At 41.2% G+C, this 20,171-nt stretch overlaps 1 protein-coding gene across 1 annotated transcript in view; it reads left to right on the forward strand.

The window, feature by feature from the left end:
- Positions 1 to 20,171, forward strand: part of LOC140231477 (fascin-like) — a 53,002-nt gene that overhangs the window by 7,064 nt on the left and 25,767 nt on the right. The window contains exon 2 of the mRNA XM_072311608.1: positions 1,979 to 2,839. Coding sequence (XP_072167709.1) covers positions 2,014 to 2,839 — 826 coding nt within the window. The 5' untranslated portion in view covers positions 1,979 to 2,013. The remainder of the gene's footprint in view (positions 1 to 1,978; positions 2,840 to 20,171) is intronic.

Genomic DNA, 20,171 nt, shown 5'->3' on the forward strand with positions numbered 1-20,171 from the left:
CTGACAATATTCAACACGGCTCATGTAGATACGCATGCCCTGGCACTTCTTGAGCTAAAGTGTATATGGTATACACAAGTATATCATATAAAGTATGAATACACAAAATTAAACCTTTGATAATTTGATTGCACCCAATTTTGGAAAAGTGACAGAAAGCAGATCATCCCATCAACCCCCCCCCCCCCAAAAAAAAAAAGAGGAAAAATGTCAATAAACTGACATTCCACTGGATTGTTCAACAGTCTCTGACTTGATGGTTTGATTTTTTTTTTCAAAGCAAAGAATTTGTGAGCGTTTTAGTGATATAGGGCTATTAAGGGTAAGGTCTTAGATTAGTTTTAGGGCTTGCATTTTTTTGTTTGTCTAGATATCTTATGGCTACCAACTCCAGAAGGATACACGTGACTGACGTGAGCCAACTTGGAGGCAAACATATATATTCTCCCTGAAATACACTACCTATATGTGTGGCTATATAACAGCCAGAGTCGCCTGTTTTACGAAAACGTCCTAGACATGAGCGTGATGTACGTCACGTGAAAATGTCCACGTGATACGTGACTGTTCGTTCCAATCCAATCTCTGCTATGTGGCTGATTTTTTTTTCTTTGTTACCTTTCAGAAACCTCATACAAATGTAAAATATACCCATGTAGCCAGATACTTGCAAGATTTCAAAGATTATACTTCATATAAGTATAATTATCAAAAGCATTCATTTTGTGTGTACATTGTAAGTTGGTATTGTCAAAACATTTTCTTGTAGCGTTTCACTCTATGGGCAATTCCGCAGTTAGGTGGACATGACATGGATAAAAGAAATGTGCCTCTTTATCTTACTCTTTAATTTAGGTATCAACTAATGCCATGGATGTTCACTAATTACTAAGGTCTTTCAAATTCAGTAGATTTTATTTTGTGTATTTATTGATTTTGCGAGATCTAAATCCATCATTTAAAATGTACATGTGGGACTGGGGATGCTAAAATTCACTTAAATGCAAATTACAGTGGGTTGCATTGAATTTTTTCCTCAAATTTTTGCTAAAATTTAACAGATGAATATATTTAAATACTCCAGAAGTCATGTGACATTTTGTCAATTACAAAAGGGTGAAATGACCTGCAGAATTGCTCCGGACAAATGTAACGTTACTAACCGTAACGTTACTAACCATGCATTTGGAGGTCTAGCTAATAAATTATCGGTCGAACTGCTAAAAATATTTGCGTGAACATTTGTCATGATGCAATAATTGAAATCAATGCAACACTTTGTTTGAAGTAACTTGAAATTTTGCACACTTTTTGTTACAAGACATTGATTTTTTTGTCATGTCCTTTTTTCGTAACGTTACTAACCAGCCCTTTTAGTTGCCATAACAATTCTAATATTTATTGAATTGTACTCATTCTTTTCTATGTCATAGACCTGGGAAGGATGAACATGTTTTAACATGATTTTGACTTGAAATGAATAAATGGTGATTTAGTAGTAAAAATAAATATCTAAATTTCTTTAAATGTAACGTTACTAACCGCGGCATTGCCCCTATGTAAAAATGGGTTCAACTTTACCCCTTTCTGGTCTGAAAGGTGCAAAAAACACCTGTGAAGGTACTTTGTCACGCGTATCAGCAGGTGCAAAAATGCACCCGTGAAGGTACTGTCTCGGGTCTAGGGAATTTATCCCCTGGGCAATTACCCGGACCCCTCAGCTGACCCCTAATTCTGAACCTAATCCTATATCCCTAACCCAAACTCTATACCCTAAACCTAACCCTAACCCTAATCTTTACTTTAACCTTATCACTAACCAGTATTTAGCCGGGGGTAATTGCCCTCTGGGGTAATCGCCCTTATACGACTGTTTCACACTTACAAGTGCAAAGTTGAACTTGTTTTTCTTAGACTGTAAGCCAGATAGCTGACGAATAATAGTGTCTAGTAATTGTATTTTTGTATTTCATTTCAGATTTCCACGAAGACTTGCAAGAACCAGAGGGTACGATGCCTGCCACAGAATTGAAATACAAATTTGGCTTGATCAACTCTGCTGGAAAGTACCTGACAGCCGAGAAATTTGGTGGGAAGGTAAATGCTTCCGGTGCATCGCTGAAAGCCAAACAAGTTTGGACCCTCGAACAGGATGAAGGAACTTCTATCAGTTACTTGAGGGCGCCGTCAGGTAACTATCTGTCGGCAGACAAGAATGGAAACGTGTTTTGCGATGTAGAGTGTAAAACCGACAGCGAGGACGTTCGTTTCAATATCGATCGCCTTGACGATGGAAAGTGGGCTCTTATGAACGAGCGGTACAAGCGGTATCTCGGATGCAATGGAGAGAACCTGACTTGCACGGCCAGCAACACAGACGACCCATCGGTCAAGTGGATTGTCCAGTTAGCCATCCACCCACAGGTATGCATGAAGAATTTCCAGCACCAACGCTACGCCCATCTCAAAATTAACGAAGACGGCAGCGACAAGGTAGTCGTCGAGGAACTCGTCCCTTGGGGAGCCGACTCCACCCTCACTTTGGCCTACCTGGGACAGGGCAAGTATGCACTGGAGGCCTTCAACGGCAAGTTCGTCCAGTCCAACGGAGAGCTTAGCGCAAGTGCAACCCCTGAAGCAGAGTTCACCCTCCTCTTTCAATCTGGTCATCTGGTACTCAGGGACAACGCCGGCCATTACTTAGGAGTGGCCAGTGGATCCAAGGCGCTCAAATCGTCCAGCAAAATCGGAATTTCCAAGGAAAACTACTTTATCCTGGAAGACAGCGCGCCACAGGGGGCCTTCCAATACGGATCGAAGTTTGCTTCTCTCAAGCAAGGTAAGTCCACGCAGTGTACTCCCATAATCTTGCATTACAGATACATGAACTACATACTTTCAGAAAAGGTATCTTGCGACCTAGGCCGTAGGCCTATACGTTATTAGACTTTCAGCGATATGCTTAAAGGAGTATTCGAAAGCAGCGACAAATTCCTCTGAAGATATTAATTCGTTGACCTGTAGACTCAATTTTACCCATTGCCTATGGGAAGTAGGTTCATGCTTTGCACAAATTATGGCACTTTCAAAATCTGGAATGGTGTGGGTGAGTGACTCGTGTGGTGGTGAAATCAGGGAGGTGGGAAACCTCCCTGGTGAAATCAAAGTCTACTGTTATTGACACTCTGTGGGTATGAAAATGATATTACGCTCTACTGGTATACAAAATGCACCACTGACAGTGGAATGCCTAAACTAGCGTCATTACTATCGAATGGCACGCCAACAGCAACCTCCCGTAGAGTGACCTATATACCGGCGAAGTTCACAGAGGTCGCATGAGGTCATCCAGTGGTTGGTTGTCTGGCAGTCGCGCGCGGCCTCTCACTCAAATTTCAGATGAGTGAACCGCGCCAGCCCAACACAGACACCCCTAGGCACATGATTGTAAACAGCCCTCAGGTCGCAGGAGCAGGAGCAGGTCGTCTTGTGACCCTGATGGCTGGCGAGGGTCAGGTGTTAACCCGAAACACAGGGTGGCAACGTGAGGAGGAAGCAATTTTTTACAGAAGAATGATTATGAAATAGAGTAGAGCCTATAAAACATCTGCCTAAATAATACCGGAACTCTGCGGATCAGTTTCTGCGGTCGGTGCTTCCCATTTTGATTTGTTCGTCATGAAGAGTGTAATTCTTCTTCAGAGCTATTCAGCTGATATCAGGCTCAAAAAGATGGGTGATAGGAAAGTTCTCGGATTACAGTTTCATCATAATATATACCAGGCATATGCTATGAGATATAACTATATGATAAAATCATATCAGCTGGCCAAGGAAGTGAAACTCAAGGACTCGTGAAGATGAGGGTGAGGAGAGTGAAAAGAAAGTTTCATTCTGTCTATTCTTGGGGGCATTATGGTTGATAGAGAAATGAGAAATATTCCTCTTTGGGAGATGGGGGTGGGGTAGTTCAATTGTGACTGTGTAGAGAGAGATACATCGAAGGCGAAATGACTTTGGCCCGAATTCACGAAGTTGGTACAATTGAAACCGTGGTTTATACCATGGACAAGCGTCGCATGGTCTATTTCGTTACGAAATCAGTCATTTCGTCGACGAAATAATCACTTCGTTAACGAAATGAACATTTCATCAACGAAATGACTAATTTCGTAACGAAATAGACCATGCGACACTTGGCGCTACATACTAATTGTCCATGGTTTAAACCATGGTGTCAATATTGTACCATCACCTTCGTGAATTTGGGCCTATGAGTGTAATCAAGCCATTGTTCATTTTTTTAGCATCGTGGGGAAAACCCATCTACAGGGGCATTGTCTGTCCTACACTTCTACGGGTGCTGTTCGTTATTCCGAAGGTTCGCTTTTCCGAAGGGTCGTTATTCCGAAGGGTCGTTAATCCGAAACACACAAATTCCCTATACAGGGAGGTTCGTTAATCCGAAAATGAAAAAGGGTTCGTTAATCCGAACATTTGTGGCGTTATTTCGAAGGTTCGTTATTCCGAAGATTCGTTAATCTGAAAATGAAATTCGGAACAATGAACCTTCGGAATCTTCGGACAAAGAGCCTTCGGAATACCGAACCTTCGGAATAACGAGCTGTAACCCACTTCTCCATGAGAGAGAACACGCAAGTACGTATCCCACTGTACATACACCTAAAGACACGCCTATTCTGACACGTGACTTATTACATCAGAAGCTGACATGAGCGTGCAGTACATTTATTTACACGTCTCTCTGATTCAAGAGAACACAATAGTGAGACGAGTTAGGAAACAAAACTTCAGACCTCCCTTATTTGGAAGGAATACCACCCAGGCCCTAATACCGTGGAATTTCTACCCCATGCAAATTTCGTCTGTCAAGGACTGTCTACCCCGGCATGATTGTACAGTATACAGTATATGATATCGTTTGTCCAAAAATCCTATTGGTTTATCCTTCATTTCTGTGCACATTGGATAGGAAAGTAAAAAGTGCTTGGCCCTTGGTGTCCTGAAAATCTTTAACATTTGACTGGTTATTTGTTTAAAAAGCTGAAAATAATGCAGTTTTCTTGGTGCAATAGTCCGAAATTCGCAAGTTTATTGAATAAGATTGATATCGATGATTTACGTTACCTGTGCCTTGTACTGCGCGGTCTATGAGGAAAAAAAAAAAAAAAAAAACCTGCGTAGTACTAGTAAAATGATATCCCTATTCACACACTTTTATTTTTTTTTTCATCTTGTCATTATGAACAATTTCCTTCAAAAGGAATGATAAAGGTTCATTAGTGTCTCTTGGACACGAGGTGATATCTGCTCAGAAGATCCTCAGTTTCCGTTTAGGATCGGTCGTTCATGCCCTTCACTTAGCTCATGCATGTGGAGCTTCTAGATCTAGAGCGAAATAGCCTAGCCACGGGCTGCCCCTGGGTCTGGGCGCACGAACAGGAACCAGCCCATTTCCCTCCCCGTTCCGGCAGGATGCTTGCACCGAGATAGAAATCTTGTCTTTCTAGACGAATTAAAGGACGATTAGCAAAGTGGTAGAACGCGGATGCTAAAAAATTTCCGTCTGGTCGAATTGAGGCTTGCACTTGAAGCCGGTGGTATACAGTTATTTTTTCGTCCTTCACGATAGGCATTCATAGGTTTGTTCTTGCCAAGGTTCAGACAAGGCTTCCTGTCCATATTTTGCAGAATTATACTTATAAGGTGCATTGATGCAAAAGTCATGTTAGTTCGTTTGCCAATAGCATCACGGATAAGTTCGTAGTTTTATGTGCTCACTTCACCAACGTTTTAAAGTGGCATCCCTCGCTATTACAACACAGTCGTTCCTGGTTTCCTCCACTCGAGACATGATAAAATATCCAATACTGAATCAATCGCAAGTAACCTCGATGTTAAAGAGCTTCTGAATGTCTGCCGAACTGTCAATAATGCTTATCATACTCGGGAAAAACTGATTTATGCTTGCATAATCATGTGATGGTTGCATATAGGGTATCGATTGCCAGAGACTCAATAAATAACACCGTTGATTGTGATCAAATAAGACTTACCGTGTACATCATTACTGTAACATGTAAAGGCTAACTGCTGTACACCAGGTCCCGTATTACATAGATTTGTAACACTGTGTCTTGAACGATACTCCTCAGTATTTATCCAAAAGACAGCAATAAGGAACCATTGCAGGATACTAATTATAAATCGTCAAAGGTAGATAATCCTACACATTTCCGTTTGTTTTTGGCTGTAGAACGAATACCAGTAAACAAGAGAGAGCAAAACAAGTCCTAAAATTAACAGTCGGATGGGTGGAAGCCTGAATATCAGTGTGCTCATGATGAATGTATTATGGTAAATAATATATGTGTTCTATCTATGATCAAGACGAACAAACGCCCTCCTTACCTTTTGAGTTCTTGGTCAACATGACACTGACCAGCCACGGACCATCGATATCAGTGTTCCGTAAAATTCAAACAAACTTTCAGTCTCGATCAGGCATTGTAAATTATATGGCGCATTATTCTTCTTGCATTTACCATGTTCTTGGGGAATGTCTTTCCATCATTCTTCTCACATGTTCAAGATTCTTGCGCCGTATTTGGCGCTTTCGCTCACGTGGCAAAGATACACATGCAATAATACTCGTATAGCTGTCGAGGTGAGATCGCAATGTGCATTTAGTTATGCGGGTTGTGCCCATTATGCATCTTGTGTGCTGTAGGCAATTATTCTGTGTTTATGAATGGTACAGGTGTGTCATGGCGTCACCACTCAATATCGTTTGTCCTTGGCATGTAATTGCTTTGTAACAATATATCGTAGGGAAGCTGGGAGTAGAGGTTCGTGCTGGTTATGTGGAAACGGAGCACCGCATTAGAAAAAGAGGTGTAAAATTCCGAACACCTATCCACAAAATGATTTTTTTTTTCATCACTATACGCTGACTCTTTAATAGTCATCACGCCAGGGGTAGTAATGAGCTTAAACTCATATTGCGGCTGTAAATGAAAGTATAATTTTACCACGTCATCAGATGGCATGGCGTGTTAGTGTTGCAACCAATTTAGATCTGAATTGAAACGTACCTGTCTGGCTCTTTCTGTTTTCATTATTTAGCAATTATCGAATTGATGCTTCATGTCTGTTAGAAATAAGTACCGATAAAGGGCCTACAGATTTACAGCAATCGTTCCCAACCCCATATTATTACCATTCAGTGTGACCATGACCTTGCATATCCATGTGAACCTGTAGTCCGGCCGTTCGCTAAGATAAGCTTGATAGACGGGTTGACTAACAATTCAAATGTATCAAAGTTTCTTCCGTCCTGACATAGTAATTGAACTATTAACCTGTACCTCAAAAATACTTTTCAATACTTGGAACCAAGTATGCATTTACGGGCTTATACGAGTTCTTGCTACATCGAGCAAACATATGACAAGATTTCAGGTTGTCGAGAAGTACCTAGTTCACAAAGGCATGCGTAGATTTGGAATATTTGTAAACTGATCTATGGAGGAGACGTTATGTGTCCGATACTTAAAAAAAAAAAATGAGTTGAAATGACAAGTTACCATGACAACGATTTAATGTGTAGGCCTACTTTGTTGGGGCCTTTTTATAACTAAAATGATGACTGATAAAATTTGTGAAATAGTTGATTGGTGGCTTGTAGCATTGCACAGACAGTCAATGGAACACGTGGTTTCATTATTGTTCCTCGAATCCCCATAGACTGATAGAGCCTTACAGAGATGTCTCGCGATGAGAGCGGATGCGTCGTCGAAGAGTGACGAGCAGCGGCTCCAGCCCGGGCCGAGAAGACGAAGATTATAGTCTAGTGACTCAAAGTCATGACTCAGTAACGACTTCACCAGGCCACCTCCCTGCTCCCATGGGTTGCGTAGGTGCATCTCCAGAGAGGGTTGCTAACACACTTTATACCTACACACACACACACACACACGTGTACACACACACACACACTCTCTCTCTCTCTCTCTCTCTCCCTCTCTTTCTCCCCCCCCCCCCCCTTCCTCCTTGGGCGCCATGCATGGTGAATAACCTCTAGCTAAAGAAACACAATAGACCAGAGTACTACCAGTAGTATACCTTGAATAGACGATCGAGAAACCGGCTATATCATGGCTTACTTGTCTCTCATTTTGATGTATAAAAAGTAAACCGATACTGATAGCTTAATTATGAAATTGCATGGGCACGGAGGGCATTTGGGCATTTTATTAAGTCAATTAATAAAAAATTCAGGAATATCGCAGCTGTAAAACTATTCTGCGATAAGACAATCAGCTTTGCGGGCAAACTGCGCCCAGAAACAGAACGGCTTCTCGTAAATAAGGGTCACCCGTGATCCGTGCGGACCTTTGGAGCTGCATCGTTTCCTTTCAATTAAGATTCAACCAAAGGTGATATCTTCTTGATTCTAAATAATAAATAAATGTCACCGTACCATACTGCAGATTAAAGCACTGAATTCTGTTTTTAGTTGATCGATAGACAGTTCATAATCATTGAAGTGAATGTGACACCCTTCTCACTCAGGTGCGTTCTTACCTACACTACTTTTGTAGTTGCTGTAGTAAGCTTTAGAGTTCATCCTGAACACGGGCATTTAGATACAAGCAGATTATTGAACGGTCAAACCTGCAGCTCAACGAAACACCTATTAATTCATTAAGCAACGTGAAGTCAGTATAGGGGCCTATACCCTACCCTTCGCTTTCATGTCTTGGGCATACCCCCCCCCCCTCCCCATCTCCCTCCATCTGTAGAAGGAAAAGGTGTCATTGCTGCATTCATTCATTTGTTGTGATTAATATATCAATTGATAAAAATGCTCTAAGCATACACAAATTCTGAGAATTACTTTAAAAACTCAAATCAAGAAGTCTGTGAACAAATAGTACCATTCGTAGTAGTGTAGCTCCATGGATCGGCCATAATCAATACTGAACAGCAAAACCCAAGCGGAAACACCGTAATCTCATCATCTACCTCCAGACTGTCCCAGGTGGCTCGTATACACCTCGTCTTATCATCCTTGGTCCCATTTCCTTCCGTAGATGCAACTTCCTCGTTTCTGGCTTTTTGCTCACTCTTTAGACCAAATTACAGCGCGTTTCTCTTGGTATACGATTATATTCTACAGTCGTCGTTAACCTGCCCAGAAAGGAAATCCTAATCTCATGATCCAAGTAATAGATCAATCAGGAGTTTAAAAGGAAAGAAACAAGGAGGGGCGGGCTTAGGGCTTAGACGAACATGGGAGTGCGTACCAGGACTACAGGACATTTCATTCTGGTCATCCTTTGTAGCCGAAACTCTAACCCTATCCTTTGTTCCCCTTATAAGGCAGATAGATTACCACTTTACCTGCTATATGAAATATCGTCCAAAGAATAACAATAAGAAATGAAAAACGTCTTTCAAGGGATGGTATAGTTTTCGTTCAGATAGGGATGCAGGCTTCCAACGTTTGTGTGTGTGTGCTTGTGAGATAATGATGAAATATGAAAGAGCATGCCATTCATAGAGGAATTCACAGTTTATTTGATGAAATTTGAGGAGAATGGCTGAGATATCCAAAAAAGCAATCCTAATAAAATGCGACGGGCCACGACTTTTAGTAGGATCTCTTAGTTTTACCATGTTTTTGGATATTTCAGTCATTTCAAAACCGATTTTCATCTAATGAAATTTCAATTTCCCTTAGAATTGTATGCTCTTTAACATTTCATAGGGTGGTTTCTAAATATCTCGCAAAACGTTCAAAGCTGAATCCTCACCTCAACCAATACTGTACAGTAAGGGGTAGTATAGATTTGGTTAAGATGGGGCTGCAAGTGTTTAATTCAAATTTTAACCTTTTTGTAAGACAATGAGAAACCTCTCATAAAATATAGGCCCTCTTTGATAAAAATTGATTTTGATATGACCGAGATATCCAAAAACAAAGTGGTCCTAATAAAAGTTTAGCCTCAACTTTTTCAACTTGTTACCGGAGACAATGATTCGAGTGCCGTCTTTTGCCCGTTGACACTTGAATAAAGTCAATTTTTCTATTAAAAAAAAAAAAAACACCGATGGAGTTGTTCGACATGTTGGAAAAGACCTTCTGGCATTTAAATGCTTGTCACTCCCATAATGCTTTATGTATAAATTTGCATGATGTGCATACAAACAAAACCGACACAACAGACAGACAATTATGCGTTTAACAAGTTGATGAGTTAATTTATAAAGTCAGCAGTTGATATGGCATATAGCGTGGTTTATGTTCCGAGAGGCCAGCGTGATGGGTTGTCACGAGAACTGCTGTCGAACAGAACTCTGAACTGACTTTCAGGGAGGTGGGAACCCCCGCCCTTGGTTAATATTGTATTGGCATGCAAAGAGCGGCCTCCGAGAAAGTCTAGCGATTTTCTTTATATCCCCGCGTTCACATTAGACGGCAATGTCACGCGGAAGATTTGGGTTATGTAATCGTTCTAGACTGGCTAGACTAAACATGGACGGCGTCCCTGATCCCCTTCTCAGCTATCACTCACAGAATATATCAGTAGTGTACAGTCAGGGAGGTGGTGGTACAGTCATGCATCCCACAGGTGGTCTTGTACAGTGTATAAGCTGTGCATGATGACGTCATCTGCAGTAGCGGTCCATGCCAATTAATCCCCATTTTTAGCAGGTTCGCCCATAATAATTCATAAGTGAAGGCGAGAAAGCTTTGGTTTAGACGTAAGAGTGACAGCTTTGCAAGACATATTTGAAGCATGACTGTGACCGTGAATTTAATTCGAAGGCCCACGACTGATGGTAGCCGTATTTTAACACAATGGTACCCGTTGTAAAGTAAGAAATGCAGGTCACGATAACCAAGGAAACAAAGTTGTGAACGAGGAAGGGAGAGGTCAAATTTATTTATTTTCACTAGTTTCCAATATCCAGTCTACCGTACATTACTTGTTCCTTTCGTTGTTCAGTCATTTTGACTTCCAACAATCTGAGTTCTGCCGGCGTTGTAAAGTTTCAGCCGCCGTGACCGCAAGCTTTGTGCCCAGCTTGTTCTCCGCGAAATCCCGGATTATGACTCAGTCCGTGTAAAAAGTCATTGACCTTTCGTAATGAAAAATTTCACTCCGTTTATGGGAGGACTGTTCCAAAAGTAAATTTTGTGGTACTTTATTAAACACAAAATCTCCTAAGTATTGCAGTAAAACGAGTTCTTTTGGGTTTGTTAAGTGGGATCAACTACATAATTATAGCACATGTCATTATCAGCTATTGCATCAAATACATTCTCCTCCCATCATTCGATATTTCAGGTGCTTAAAAACAAAACGCTAAACGAATGATACACACACATAGTAGTATAGCCTACATGTGAACAGCTCCATGGTTCGACATGATAAGTATTATCATACTACTATATACATTTCACTGATTGGTGAGAGGGAAGTATGATTATGCTCCACGCGCCTTATGTTTGCAGTAGCAGATACAGTAGTTGACTCGTCAAACACATGCGTGTTCAATACTCGCACCTATATAGATGATGCTAACGATTCCATTCACCACGAATACGAATTACTCGTTGACCTGGCTCGTTGATATTGCAAATTACCTTGGTACGGGGACATCCCAGTCTGAAAGGAGATGTCATTGGTTAGTCCGTGGAATTGTCCATGGAATTTCCAAGGGTGCATGACATCCTTTGTAATGCCACGATAGAGAAGATGAACTTATCATATCGCCCCCCCCCCCTCCCGATTTGCCACGACAGCTCTTCATTTTGGATTTCGGGCACTACTGATGTTATTACCAAAGAGGTACGTAGTACCATGGACCTACAACATGGTTGTTGTAGGTCCATGTTGTAGTACTGCAGGCCTAATAGGCGAGCCAAGTACCTCATTGATAATTTTATCACACACCCTTATAGCTCCTTTCAGCGCAAGTTCACTCCGTTCAAAGGGATTGTGTGCCTCCCTGGAAAGTCATCACACCCCTTGCTCCCAAAGCAAGTTTAGGCCTACTTCCTGATTGCTTCGAAGCCAGGAGGGGAACTGTTGCAATTATCCGTCATGTTATTTTCAAATGCCCTCTCGGTGACAAGTAAGGCGTTGGCGCTTTGTATTCATGTGGAACTCGGAACTCGCGAACAATACATACCTACGGTGTGAAAAAAAAAAATCACGACTTCTGCATGTGTCAAGAAAGACAGCATTTTTTTTTTCTTTCTACATGGTGCTCCCCACAAAGCAAACAACATGTTTGAGGGCCTGACGTGTTCTGCAATGCCAGACAATCCAAATATTGGGTTGAGGGAGCCATGAATGGAAGGCCCTGTCTGTCCTTTGTTGTCTCGCGGTATGGATTCTCCTCTCCAACCCTCACCGCATCCCACTCCCAAGCTGGACGACCAACTTTCGTAGAAAGAGCGCAGCTGACTCGAGGAATAGGCCTAAATATGCAGATGCCCATCGAATGTCATATAGCAGATGCCCATCGAATGTCATATAGCAGCGATGTCTATGATATGCCGGGTGGAGATTGCCCATTGTAGCCTTTTCCATTCAAAATGTTTCTGTCGTAATGACGACTTGCTTGTGAGGAGAAAGGCTGTAGTTGCCACATTTTTAATACCCAAACATGATTAAGTGTGTGTTTGTGTGAGTGTGCGCGCGCAAATGTTCAGAGACGATAATTACTATCCCCTTAATTTGCACATGACCCTGATGTGCTGACGGTTAATGTCGATTTTCTATGACTACACTCGCTCTGATGTGAAGCTGTAGAATTTTACAGCCTTTCTGGCATGTATCATGTCCTGTCTTGATGAAACTTCTCTTAAAGGCATAATTTACCATTTGCAGATGAAAGCATTAGTGCTATAAAATAGTTCTAAAATGTGAGTTAGGGATAGAAACAACCACTGTCAAAATTTGAATCCGTATAATCGATGTTAAGTGTTGTTAGATACACAAAATGTGAACAATAGTTATAATAAAAAATTTTCCAGACTAAACCGTATACAGTTACGGTTTATTGAGAAAAACCCTGATATCTCCTTATATTTTAGGTTTTATTGCAAATATTTCATATGGTAGGATGTTTTATGATACAACAGACCTACACATATGCATCAAATATGATATCTTGAAAATTTTTGAAATCACTGCTCCCAAAGGTAAACTGGACCTTTAAAATTTTTTTTCAAGTACTTTATAAATTATGACTTGTATCGAAGACAGTTCAACAGTTACAGGTAGAAATGCACTCAAATTTACTTCTTGAGCTCCTCCATGCGATTCTGCGTGTCCGCTGATGTCTGAATGTGGTTGTTTTTCTATCATTTCCAGACGAATACACACCCAAGTAGCCTATTTACTAAATTACCAAGGAGGTATCTTGGACCTCTTCACTTTTGCTATCTATTGAGTGTCACCGCTGAGCCGTGAGGAATCCGTTTGGTTCTGCAAACACTGCGAGGGGTTTTCAAAGATTTGGTTGGTGTAGGGAATTTCACGTATTGTTCGGCTACACGCAGTCTGATTACTAGTAGGCCTATCCCCTGTGCATATTGATGACATGGAATCCAATGACCCCTATATAACTTAGAGAGTTACTCCTTAGTGCGATAGTGAATTACTGTACCAGAAATTCTTTTTGCAGATGGTAAAGCCCTGTAATTCTGCAAGCCTATGCGCACTTGTATTGCATTGGGAAAGACCATCAAGAGCCGCATACCCATCAGATTGTGAGCGACGATCCAAAAGCCGAGCCCTAAACCTTTATTTCTTGCACGGGTGGCCTTTTCTTGTACATGTGTACTAATACAATCAGGGAGGTGGAAACCACCTCCCTGATACCTGTAGGCCTACTCTGCACTGCGTGACGACCCATGTTCGCTTTCCCCTATCTATTCGATTACGATAGAGTCGGTCACCATTCTTTATACCAATATGAGGATTCTTTTCCTTTCTCCCAATGCCCTTTGGCAGTGATTATCGTCACTACGTTAGCCAATGCAATTTGCCGCTTCAGATCAATTAACGGGTCAATCGTACCTTGAGTATAACAGTACAAATAACCATAATCCTTACCCTGATAAAATGCGCGTAAAGCAAGATGGAAAGGGACTGCATGGCCTTCCATGGAAGCAGTTTGAATTTCTTACAACGTCAGCTTTTATCGATATCGATAGGGCCTATAACAAAAGGTTTTCTGAACAAACATGCAGAAAGGCTTTCCCAAGGCTTGTCCGACAATGCAACAACTAATGTATGTCGGCTCTACATGCAAACTGAACCCCCATACATACAGGACAAATAGGAGATGTGAATCAGACTGCTCCTAGTTGTGTGCAAAGTACACGAACACAAACAACAATTTCATTTCCGTCCCCTTTGATATTTTATAGGCCTATCCGTATGATGCGTGGAATGTAGGTCTAATGTTTCCTTTTGATATGATCGCCACCTAGATAATGCAATATAGACAATATGTCTAATTATGGCTGTATTAGATATTTTACCCAAAACTCTGCCGGAGTGTGCCAGATTCATTTGGCAAACACCTTGAGGAATTGTAAAAATGCCGAAGGCAAGCACAAACAAAAAACTAATCAGAGCAAAAAATTAAACTACAACAGCACCCTCCCCCACCACCACCCCACCCCCACACACACAACTAATATACAAGCTAACAAACAAACAAGAAACGCCCAGGTATGTCGAGTTCTTTAAAAAAAAAAAAAAAATCTTATTATACCCTGTGATTGCAAAAAGTGTTGTTCCACCTTTGCCAAAATATCCAACTTCCTTTCTTCTCTTGTACCAGGGACGTCGATTGTACATTAGCTCCCTGGGCAATCCTTTAACAGGGTGCGTCGTATCATACACTTCCTTTTTCATGATAAAATGGCACGTGATTATGCGCTTAAACGATAAGCATGACTGTTTCATGTGTTCCGTGATTTGATTCCACTCTATAGTATTAGCTGATTATGTTTTGTCAGGATCACCTCCCTGGGTTTGTCAACCACCCGTGCCCTATTTTGTGGGGGTTTCCCCCACGGTATTGCTATACAGTTGTATCTCAAAAGTCTGATATATTGCAGATATGCATGACTAGGACTCTGGTCGTGTATTTTCTCATGTCTTATCTCCCCATTTATATTATGCAGTAACTGTGTTGGTTTTTACGTATGAAGAGAGCTAAGAGCAGTGTTCTCATTGCACCGGCTTTTTCCAAAAACACGTGATAAGAAGGAAATCTGTGATTTTAGACACTGTGCGATAAGATGTAACATATTTCATTGCTCTGTTTCGTTCACGTTAATCGTTTTGATTAAATAAACAGAGATATGAAGAGGAGTTTGTCCTTCAATAGTACAAACTTTGTATAAATGAAGAAGGGGTGCTAGAGGAGAGCTGGAGAATGAAACTTTTAACAACTTTATCTTTGGCCTGCATGTTTATTTTATGCAGGGTTTTGTGGGTATCATACAATTTACAGAAGCAAACTTTACTCGGGACCTGGGATGTAATGATGAGATAAAAAACAGAATTATGATTATCTGCCAGCTACCGCGTGCAAAGGTCCACAGTGCAACCAAGTTTCGATCAAAGAGTGTTATCGACAGATCGCACTCGAGTGCAATTATAGCTTTATTTCATCGTGACAGGCGGGCGGGAAAGTCAATAGGAGCGCTGTAAATATAAGAAGATTGTGCGGAGGGAAAACAAAACACAGATTGAGTTATGGGCATGTGATGGGGAACAACTTCACTATTTAGAATCAAAAGAAACTTCCACGATGCTTCGCAAATACCACCTACTATACTGTACGATCTTAGATTCCTACGTCAAGACAATTGCCTTGGAGAAAGAAACGGAAACAGAATACAAATATGACGGAAGTAGGATAAAAGAAGAATTAAGAAATCAAAAGTTTTAAGAGATCAAATGCATTCAAAGAAAGGAATAAGTGACAACTCGAATTCATTCGAAAATCAAAATGTTAAAGATGTCTCGATGAATGAAAAAAGGTGAAGATTGTATCGCAGTCATGATTATTGCATTCATTATACGACCATGATTAGGATGACTTCCCCGGGGCATGTCAATTAATGTTATATTGCATACAACTGACGAGCTGAGTATGTTTGATTAAAGTGTCATCATTGTGAAGAAAATGATGCCATGAATTAAAGTACTTCAGGCTGAATTCGTTTGTCACTACTGATTTTATGAAGGTGACATTTGGATTGGCATCATTTGGGTTCAAACCGTATGCTTCTATTTGAACTTGGACCTTGCGATTACTTTAGTGCCTCTTCCAGATAACGTAAATACACATTGTTAATTGCCCTTTTGTTTAAAGTGCACGATAAGATTGACACACGCCTGTGACAAAGAGTATAATATACCGGTCGCGTATGTATGATGAATTTAATCCATATGCCTACTTGTGGCGTTTCTGATAGCTGTGTTTGTTGGATTGCTGGATTGTTGTTGATGTTCCGCTACTTCTTCGTCTCCTTCCTCTTCTTTTTTTTTTTACCCGTTCCATACAGGAACCTTGTTGCCTGTATAATTAAGTCTATGGGCATTTCAGAATTCAGTATGGAACGGGTCAAGATGAATTAATAGGTTATGAATAATGTATTAATTCGTATAGGTCCTTCTCATGTAGAGAATCCAAATGCACCGAAGCTCACCGATACATTCGAAGTGACATGATCGAGTTAAGAAGCTTTCCCCCTACTTTGGGTGGTGATAAGCTGACAGATTTCATCTATCTAGAGATTTGCAAACAAATCAGTGTACAATTTGAAAGTGCTGTGACTGAAAGACGCGCAACTGGTATGATTCTGGAGGGGGGGGGGGTCAAGTCTTGTTACCATGGTTATGAGTTGAGGACAGAGTGGCAAAGTGGCCAAGAGCGTCATCAAGACGAGAATCCATAACCAGTTGTATTCATTTGATAGTGGCTGCTATACGTATTAAACAAGAAAGAAAAAACAAACAAACAAGCACCTGTGATACGCGCGCTTTTATGTTATACCTTCATAGCATTATTCGCGCCATTAACGCTTTGTACCAGTGACGTGTACTCAGCACACCACGAGACGAGTGGAAGAAGTGAAGCAACAATGATGGGCACTTGGGGATGTGTAAGTCAACCTCTAGATTTTGTTCCCGCGCTCCTCCATTGCAGAGTCTTGACACTGGAGAGATGCTTCCAATAACGCGCTGAAGGCTGTTATACCTCCACCAATATCAAAAGCAAGGACTCAGAGTTATTGTAGGTGACATTGAGAGATCGAGTTATTTAAGGAAAGAGTATAGATCGATCGCTGCGAACATTGTTAGCATGGAGTAAAATGGAAAGCTTTCGTATTGGGACAAGAAACAACTTACACTCATACACACACATATACACACACACGCCCTCTTCTACGCAAGCTGCATATTGATATTAAATGTCAAACAATAATATATAACGCAATACCTGTGCCGTATGCGGAAGGTGCTGTATCTTTATTATCGAAGCCAATATTGCGCGCTGCTGTTTGCTGGCGACAGATATTGCCGATTTCCTTCCCACTTTCTTTGCTCACGTGTCGAGATCAGTTTGGCTGCTTAAGTTCCTCCAAACTAGTACCTCCTTGGTGTATATCCCTCCTTGGTTTGGCAGCCTGACGCCGACGCCAAGATTGTTTCTGCCTTTGTCTCGCCACCAAGACCAGTGCCTTTATACCACTGATGGAAGTAGAGGTACGACATCAACGCCCGGAGCCACTCCCTTTTTTTTTTATATGCTCCACTTTATGCTCCTCTTTCAAATTGCAGCGCAATCCTCAAACTAGCTAGCGTCTTTTCTGTTGGACCAGGGAGGTTTCCACCTCCCTGGTTGGACTCCCGAAAGGGGTATCTCAAGCAGAAGTGGTCTCTTGATTATGATATGCTCGTATGTGTGTATCTTATATGTCGAACCCTACATAATGCATCCCTAAGTCTAGTAATCTTTACAAATTCATTTTGACTGTATTTGTGATCATAAAATGAAATTTTCCTGAAGAAAATAGTTCTCTTGAACAGAGTAGTTTTTACCATGCACCGCCATTCAGAGTCCCTTTTGACTCAAGAAAATTAGGCACAATATTGAGGAATAGAATCGAAATTGCAACAAACACCGGAATGATAATTCTGTATGCATGTTTTTGTTAGGCAACTTTAGAGACTGTATACAGTTTGCCAGACACAATACACAGGGTAGTGTTACCTTTAAACCTGTAAACTTTAAAATAACCGACCTTCTTCACGGAGTCAATCTGCAAACGGGTATTACGAACGAAATGAGGGTTATTCATTGTTATACGAGCAGTCTCGCCGACGTGCTGTCCAACGAGCACGGCTGTGATACAGAACAATATTACATGCCCCTTGCCATCAACTCAAACATTCATCACGCCGCTAGCTTTCTTCTACTTCTTCTTCTTCTTTTTCTTCTTCTTCTTCTTCTTCTTCTTCTTCTTCTTCTTCTTCTTCTTCTTCTTCTTCTATTTCCCGCTACATATTATAGATTTGCGGTCTGGAGGTAGAGACTAAGATTTGCAATAACGTATAAATAGCATTACATGTTCACGTACAAAAATGTGTGCAATATGGGATATCCTTCGAACATGAATTCACTGTGGTTGGATTTATTGTGTGACGACCTGTTTTTCACAGCACACATAATGCACTGCTGTAATATCCAGACACGAAATAATGTGTGTGGAAATGGTTTCGTGCGTTTGTTGTAGCACAATTGCATTCTTTCAAAAGAGGTTTGGTTTTTTTTTTTTTAATCTTCTGGTAGGGACGTCACAATAAACATGATCTGTAATAGAATGTGTACATGCGTGTATGTGTGTGTGTGTGTGTGTGTGTGTGTGTGCGTTTAGTCAGTGAAATGATCACAACATTAAGCTGCCTTTCAGTGGCACGCAATATTGTGTGCGTTGCACCGGTGCTTCGTCGAAAGGTCAATTAGGGACACATGCCCAACAATTACGACATGAAAATTGTTTACATTACAGTCATTAAGTATAGCTACTTCTCTCACCTTCGCAGGCGCAAATAGAATTATAGACATAACATATTTGTATACACACACCATACATGGTAAAGTTATCTGTTCAAATTTGTATCCGTCAATATTCGGAGAACCAGAAATAAAATGTTATGCCGTATAAGGTGCCTACGTGTACTATATATGCACATCGCGTTTCGTGGCATCTTTGAAAGGTCGTACATTTCGGATATAATGTAACACACTGCAAATTGAAGCCACTAATAGTATAATGAAACTATAATCCACACAGCGTTTTCATATTGTGATGTAGTGTTAGATCAAGGAATTGAGAAAGTGAAGTGAGCACGGTGGAGTGAAAAATACGAGCTCTCCGACCGCCACGTGGGGGAACCATTTGCGAAGACTGCGCCTCGCAATATGTTGCCGTTGTGTTTGGATACGTAATGATTCGAGAGCGGGGTGGTTTCTCGCTTATTTCTTCTATTCATGTCTGGTCTCCTGCGATTATCGTATACGGCAGTCGCTGAATGGCTGAGCGCAACTGACGAAACAGCTGCGATATCCCTCAAATTACTTAATCGTTTTTCATTCTTTCCGATGAATATCGCTCCCCCCCCCCCCTTCCCTCCCAAATGGAAATGTGCAATCCGTGCCACGCTTCTGCTCGCGGGGTCAATTGCTGTCGGCTTTTCCAGACGATTCACATTTTAGTTCATGTGTTCGTGCACATTGACACGAAGAAAGAGAGAAAGGACGACGTGTTACGTGCCAGGAATTGGGTGAAGCGGTGGAAGAAAACGAGGGACGTCGCCGTGCTATAGGCGTTGTTGATGTTCAGTTAGTTTTGAACTTGGTTTAAGTTTTCCATTTTGTTTTCTCGCGTACAGAGTATACTTCCTGTAAATGTATTCCGCAAACTACACCAGGAACCACTTCTCTCTATTGACATCAATGTATACATCGAAATCATGATAACCAATCCGGGAAGCAATCACGTCGATTACAATATGGGTGGCGGCTTCATACGACGT

Source organism: Diadema setosum, chromosome 8 (genome assembly GCF_964275005.1).
Source record: "Diadema setosum chromosome 8, eeDiaSeto1, whole genome shotgun sequence".
NCBI classification, from domain to species: domain Eukaryota; kingdom Metazoa; phylum Echinodermata; class Echinoidea; order Diadematoida; family Diadematidae; genus Diadema; species Diadema setosum.